At 35.1% G+C, this 7,810-nt stretch overlaps 1 protein-coding gene across 1 annotated transcript; it reads right to left on the bottom strand.

Annotated features, from left to right (window-relative positions):
* Nucleotides 1-2,860: 2,860 nt before the first annotated feature.
* LOC21391960 (cyclic dof factor 3) lies at nt 2,861-5,933 on the bottom strand. Its single transcript, XM_010091609.2, has 2 exons — nt 5,594-5,933; nt 2,861-4,532 (listed from the first exon to the last, which is right to left on the bottom strand). The coding sequence occupies exons 1-2, from the start codon at nt 5,747-5,749 to the stop codon at nt 3,198-3,200; spliced, it is 1,491 nt and encodes a 496-aa protein (XP_010089911.1). The 5' UTR covers nt 5,750-5,933; the 3' UTR covers nt 2,861-3,197.
* Between the last annotated feature and the right edge of the window lie 1,877 nt (nt 5,934-7,810).

The following is a 7,810-nucleotide window of genomic DNA, read 5'->3' on the forward strand; positions in this document are numbered from 1 at the left end:
ATATAGACTCACGGGTATGTCATATGGCATCAAGTGCAGCTTAGCAGATCGATATTTAGTGAAAAATGATATTAGGCCACGGCAGAAAATGGCAGAAGAAGTACTTCTGTTAACTTTTTTAGACCAATTCAATCGTTTGTGAAATTCCCTGCTCGGGTTTGCTGGCTGTTGGATTAGCCTTGAGGCGGACCGTGGATAGATGAATGGTCTATTGGACGAATGACAATTAGGTACTCCATGTTGGTATTGTAGCTTGCAATGCCATCAAGCGTAACCCTGCGGGTCCTACCCTAAAAAGACCGCGCTTGGACGGTCATAAATTTAGTGATTATTCTTAGCATTCTAGTTTTGAATTATATCGAAGATAATTATGAGTGACGCGATCGCTTCTTATTTAAATGACGATTAATATCAATTTTACGTGAATTGTTATAGAACTGAACGAGTTATCCATTGACATTTGTAAATATGTCCTTTGTGCTAGTCCTTTTTGTTTTCTTTTTTCCTAAGCTTCATCTTAGCCGTGCATAGCTTATTGGAAAAGGACAACTCATAAACTCCCTCTTATTAGTCTTGTTTTTCTTTTTTGCTTTGGACCCCTTAGCGGGGTTTTCTTTTGTTCTTTGAACCTGTTATTTTATTTCACTCTTGCTGAACCTGTTAGTGTTGTTTGCAATATAATGACCAATACAACTTTTTTTTTTTTTTTTTTTTTTTTTTTTTTTTTTTTTTTTTTTTGCGTGTGGCCTGGAAAATGGCTCAACTAGTTATTTTGATAATTTCTTTCCATTCTTTAATAAACGGACCACAATATTTCATTTTAGTTTCAAGATTGCCACTTCTTAGAAAAAGAACTCAAGACCCATTAGTATCCAGTAGTTGCACTCCAAATTCCAATAGCATTTAAGGTTGATTTCAAAGTTTCAGATTACATAAGTAGAGGCAAATACTAATTATGAACAAAGTCTGAGGATCCAAATAAAAAATGGCCATGGATCTTCATGTGAAACTTGATAAGAAAATTAGCACTTATATTTTGGTAAGTTTTCCTCCACAGAATGGAAATTTGGGCATATGGATGAAAAGAAGTGAGCAATTGCTTTCGGCTTTCCCATTAAAAGAAAAGAGCAAAAGAAAAGAAAGCAAAAGGCAAGAGAGTGCCAAAAGGATTCATGGCATTATGTGCACTTGGGGGCCCATACCAACTCATCTCATGCATAAAATGTGGCCTGTATTTGCTTATAACAACAAAATATCTGGGCCTTTTTTTATTTCCTACTTGATTTATATATATTATATAATATATACATATACATATATATATATATATATATAGAGAGAGAGAGAGAGAGAGAGACTTTATTTGCTAGTTGGTTGTGGACAAGCATGTCTGACTCCGATATATATAGCTAGAAAGTGCTCCAAAATAACTGAGGTAGATTCATCCACTAATTATTAAGGGTGTATATCCAAATATCCATATAAATTCGTTCTTATCAATGGAAAAGCAACCACCCGCGTTTTTGTCACTACTTGGGAAAAGCGAAAGTTTATTGGCTCTCAGTCAAACAATAACATATATAATAAGGTATATTTTCCTAATTAAAAAAGTTAAAGGTTAGTTTTCTTATATCACTAATAAGTAATTATAAAATGCACTATTATTTTGTTGGTAACTATTATAATTACAAGAAAAATCTAATGTGTTGGTGTCGCAAATGAAATAATCAAAACCGGTAAATCCTTAAAATACTTTCATTTTTTGTGTTCTAAAAGAAATTAACCCAAAAGTTGATTCATACATGCATAAATCACGGAAATAGTTAGATGAATACATAAAATGATTTATTTATTTTTAGTTAAACTTTAGGTTTCAATTATAGTGTAGTAAGTCCTTGTTTATTGTTTTCACATGAGTTAACATCTAAACTTGGTATTTGGTAAAAAGACTCTTTACTCTCCCCTTAAATAAGCAGGAAAAAGGTTAAAGGTTAAAAATACAATAAAAGGGTGTTGAGAGTTTCTTTGGATGAGACCCAGAATAGGCTATTTCTGTGGTAGTTAATTGTAATAGGGATTTATTTAAAAAAAAAAATTATAATAGAGATCTTTCCTATTTCTAGGGGCACTTGGAATCAAAGGGTAGGGATTGATTTTGACATTGATTTATTCTTTTTTTTTTCCTTCCTTTTTTTATATTAAATTGGAAACCCCAACTGATAATATAAATTGTTGAGAAGGAAGAAGAAAAAAGGAACAAGGAGAGAGAGAGAAAAAAAAAAAAAGAAAAGAACATGAACGGAGAGATTGCAATATGACTTTATTGCAAGTTGTAAGGATTTTTCATGTTTGAAAAGGAAAGCTAACTTGGCCTCAATGGAATTTTATTCAAGTTTATCTACTTCAACTTTGGTGGTATGTCTCATGTAGCCCCACAACCCCCTTCTTTATCATTCAACCATAAGCTTAGTACAATTGTCTTTCTTGGCTTTCCCTGAGCATATATGTATATATTTTTGACTCTGAATTTTAATTAAGGAAATATTTTACTTATCGAGATTTTTTTTACGATAAAACTTGAAAAAATAAACTACTATTAGGTTTTCATTTATCAACCATCAAATTTGTATCATAAATTTTTTAATGCATTTTTTTAATTTTAATATGATCTAATATTTAGAAATATGTGATGCGGGTGAGAGGTCCTACTGCTATAGAACCCTTATTTATCTTATGGATACCCTTTTTCATCAATTTAGCTATTTGGATGTTGAACGTAGTTCTATTGATTATTGAGCAAAGAATCAAGAAAAAAAGCTGGGATTTTTGGGAAAGTTCATTCTAAAATGTAAAAAAGATATTTCTTTTAACTCTCTGACATTATTTCACATATATTGTAATATATTTTTACATGAACACAAACCCAGCAAAGCTAAGAATATTAGAAGACACCTGTGCATATACTGTTACAAAAAGAAAAACAAAAACAAAATTAGCTGCCGCTAAAGCTTTTATCCTACATTAGTTCCCTCCACCAAGCTGAGGGACCTAAATGACATAAAACTATTTGGATCCTCCTTCCATTTCTACATTTCAGTCAAGTTAATCAACCCATCAAGCTGAATCAGATGACTCAAAAGCTTGTTGATTGATGGTCACCAAAACTTAAAAGAGTTGATGAATTAGGCCAACAGTTTTTATGAGCTCTCATGAAACTTGAGTGATCTAGACAAGGCTGCAGGGTTAGCTCTCAGCACTGGAGATGTCTCAGCCATGCTTTTCTTCTCATCACTTTTTGATTGGAATGCCTTGAACATCCCTCCACCAGAGATTCCATCATTCTTGATCCCAAGTGTTGCCCAAATGGAGCTCTTCGCGGCCTCAGTCGGGTCGTCGATCCTCAGCGTTTTTGGGACTAGAACGGATCCATTTTTCGGTTTTGAGGGCTCCTCTTTCTCCAAACTGTCTGATTTTAGAATTTCACCATCCCTCGAATGCTTCCCTAGTGTCGGAGAATTTGAGCCCAAGCTCGGAGAGTTCTGGCTCGGAGAAGAAGGCTGTGGAGGGGCAAACCAAGGAATGTTCCAAGTGCCTGGAACCGCGCAGTTCCAATATGCCGCGGGGTAAAATGACATGGGAAACCCCGGAGGGCAAAAGGGCGGTGGGGGCGGGGGCGGCGGTGGAACTGCTGAATTCCAAGGATAAGGCCAAGGGACGCCAGGGATGCAAGGAATGGAAGAGAATCCATTCATGTTGTGAACTTGCGGTTCTTGAGTACTATTTCTCCCAACTTCATCCATCGAATTCGACACGGTAATCGAAGATGCACTCGAGCAATCATCACCATTCTCTCTACCTTTGCAAGGCCCCGGGAACCCCCTTTCCTCAGTTTTGTGGAAACCGTTCCGGGGGGCCTTTTTGTTATCTGTGAGGTTCAAAACAGATGCCATGGAATCACAAATTGGTGCATCCAAGGCAAAGCTTAGGACTCTGCCGTTGCTCTTCAATGCAGGGTGGTGGTGGTGGTGGTGGTGGTGGTGGTGGTGGGGGTGTGTCCCGTTCGGAGGAGCAGCCTCGATTCGAGCAGCTTGGAGAGCCTCCGAGATGGTGATGTGGCGGTAATGCGAGGAGGAGTTCTTGTTCTTGCGCCGTCCAGCTCCCACAGGCACGTTCCTCATTGTCCCACCTGCCGTCCAGTATCTCTGGCACGCCTTGCAGAAATGGCGGGGTTGGTTGACATTATAGTTGTTATAGTAACAGAATTTTGTGTCCATGCTATTGCAGCGAGGGCAGGGCAGGATTTTATCCGGTTTCTTCAAGGTTTTCTCCTGCGCGTTGGCTGCGCTTGCGTTGTTCTTTTCATTGTCGATCTTCGCGATATTCGACTTTGCGCTTTCCTCGTTTACGGAAGGTGTCTTGGGGTTGACATTGCTGGAGTCCGGTAATGTTTCGGGGTTTATTGAATCTTCAGTCTCCGAAGGCGGATCACTATCTTGTCCCGAGTTCTCCGAGGCTGATCTTGGTGGAGAATCCTGAGAATTCACAAAAATTGAATATTCAGTTTAATGAATTAGGAAACCTGGTGTGACATATGAGCCTAAATTCAGCATGACAAGACCAAACAACTAAAAATATGAAAACTATAAGTTAGTTCATAAATAGTCCTTTTCATATTTCTAAAATTGAGACTTATTTTAAGGCTATTATTAAGACGAGATGAAACCAGGTTGATTTCTAGAAAGTTGAAGAATCCCACTACCAAAACTTATGGGAACAAAGTGTTTTTTTTTATTTCCCTTTTTGGTTAAGAGATTAGTGATCAGTCACATTTAATAATGAAAAAGGTTCAGAAAATCAGGAGAAAAACCCTTGTACAGTTTTTCCAATAAAACCAAATTTTACTTCTGGCTGATGGTCGGGGGGTGATTTTGACTGGCGTGTAAGAAAAATATTATATATATATGTGTGTATATATATGTATATATGGGAAAATTTCAGAAAGAAAACAGCTGTTATTAAATAGAAAAAGGCACTGGTTGATGGTCATTAATAATTCTGCCCCAATTTGGCAGCAGATCAGAAAGCAGGTTATGCAGTTGTAGATGAATATAAGTACCAACTGAAAAGCAGTACTCTTAACAGAGAGAGAGAGAGAGAGAGAGAGAGAAGGGTCTGAAAATCACTTTTCTGATGGCCAATTTCATTCATAAGTTTGCTACTAGTAGATTACAGGGAAAAAAAAAATTAGAGAAAGGCAAAGCTTTTTTCTTGAAATATGTTTTGTTTCAAATTCTGAATTCAAGAAATAAAAAATGAATAAAATGGATTCCAAAAATAAGAAAACAAAATTTAATCTCAAATCAGGCAGAGCAAAAAAGAAGAATAAAACAAAAAAAAAAACAAAATTTGCTAACAAAAGTCAAAAACCAACTTGAGAAATCAATATCCCAATTCTCAAGCATCCAAATCTACAAAAATGGAAAAAACCAAAACCAGCCCACCAAATTTCTCAGCATTTCAACAAAAGGGTCATCCTAAAATCCCCACATAAACAACCTCAACAAATCAGTTTATTATTATAATTATTATTTACCTTCATCTCCGTTTCAGTCTCTTCTTCATTTACATCTTCCTTCTCCAACGGCTGCGAGGCCAATTCTTCGCCGGAGACCGCTCGGGCCTCATCGTCAGCCGGCACGGCGATCTTCTTCCCAAACAGCTTGATGGCCGGGTCCTTACTCTCCAGCATTTTTTGTACTATTTTCCCTTCTATCTTTCCCAGCAACCAAACAGAGTACCAAAAAACAGAGCAATATAGAAAAGGCGCGAGAAAATCTCTTGCTTTTTTTTTTTCCTTTCTTTCTTTCTATCTCTCTCTTTGTTGTTGATGTTGTTGGCAGTAAGAGCAAACAAGTTTAAACGTGGTCTTGGATTTTGATCCGTTTAAATGAGAGGTGGATGCCACGTCAGCAGGTGAATTTGATTCTCAGCCACAAGTTTATGTGGCCTCTAGATTTTCTCTTCTTTCCCGAACACCCTTTTTTTATTCTCTCTTCTGTGAGTTGCGACTTTTTTGTGTCGGGTTGGTGGCACAGAGATTTGGTGCACCAAATGGCCTCTCTCTCCCTGTTTTTTTTTTAAGTTTAGTCAGGCCTTTTGACCTACCTAGTCCTGACCTTGGGACATGCCCCTTGGGTAGCACAAACTTTGGCTGCGATTACTGACGTGGCGTGTGATGATTGGACATGGTTTTGGTGTTGAGGATATAATTGTCCTTTTGAAAGTACGCATTAGTTTTTCTGAGCACTTTTTGCAATCTTGAACTTTACTATTTTGCGGACAATGATCATTATATTTATCCATGAAGTACTATTCTAGCAAAATTTTAATAATTTCTTTTCTTCGCCCAACTGCCGGTTAACATTTGTTTGAATTCTAAACAAGTGAATAGTAAAAAATTAAACAAGGGAATAGTTATGATTTTTCTTTTTTTGATGAGGGTTGAGAATGAGACGTTTATTTTTTATATTCGTTTTTGATTCTGAATAATAATTTATAATTCTCTATAATATTTTTTTTTATAAAAAATACACGTAAAATAAGACTAATTCTGAATATATAAATCAAACGTCTTCTAATATGAAAAATTGTCGGTAAAAAAAAAGGTTTTGTTTGATTTATAAGTTTGAATAAAAATATTTGAATAGAAATTTAAATTTTATAAAAGAAAATACTATAATAAAAATATTTAAATAATTATTGAACCGATAACTAAATGCACAGTAAAACATATATGATAATTTAATCTAAAGTTATGCAAATTTAATGATTTTGGTAAGATAACTTTCATAGCTAACATGAAATTCTCTGATCAATGAAATGACGGGTATAAACAAGATTGTTTATTACTACAACAGATGTAGCTTCTTGAATTGCACTAGGATATGCCTTATATTTTCATAAAGGAGTGTTCTGAGAATAGAAGAGAAATATGGTTTTATTTATTTACCAATTGAAAATAAAATTTTGGTGGTATAAAATAGGATATTGTATTATTTGCCGCGAGAGATAATTTACAAAATTCAGTCATAATCCAAAGTGATAAAACAACTATTAATTAGTGGGACTAAATAACATTAAAGTGTGAAGAACTACAATAAGTTGATGATAAAAAATCCAAGCGTTACGTGATTGTCTTAGGGTTTCATATGTGTAGGCTTGTTCCTACTAATTCAGTATTTAATTTAGTGTGGATTAAACCACACTCTATACATTCGACCATTAACACATTTGATGAGACTGATCAATGCTCCCCGTCAAAGGGTAAGGCCAGCTATTAAGACCTTCAACAATTTGTATGCTAATGTCGATCACTCTCTTTTTTGCATTTGGGTTCATATTAACAATTTGTATACACTGGGATTTATATGCTTTTATTAAGGGGTTTATAAACCATTTGTACAAATCGGGTTTATATTTTTTTTTAAGGCTGTGTAGAGGATATAAGAATAAAAATGGTAAATAATTTGTGCTGTTTTTTTTTAAGGCTATATAGATATAAGAACAAAAAACGGTAAATGATTTGTGCTGGTACTAATTCAAAAAAAGTTTATATATGTAAGAAACAAGAATCTTGAGCGGGGAAAAAAAAAAAAAAAAAAACACTACGAATTTTATTTGTAGAAGTTTTTTTTCATGTTAGAACTCATTCCCTATTTGTCAAAAAAAAAAAAAAAAGAACGTAGGGCATATAATTTTAAGATGGAATAATATTTTTTTTAAAGGGATGGAATGCATGATGGTTGTTTTT

The sequence above is a fragment of the Morus notabilis genome, unplaced genomic scaffold, assembly GCF_000414095.1.
Source record: "Morus notabilis unplaced genomic scaffold, ASM41409v2 Scaffold1202, whole genome shotgun sequence".
Classification (NCBI taxonomy): Eukaryota; Viridiplantae; Streptophyta; class Magnoliopsida; order Rosales; family Moraceae; genus Morus; species Morus notabilis.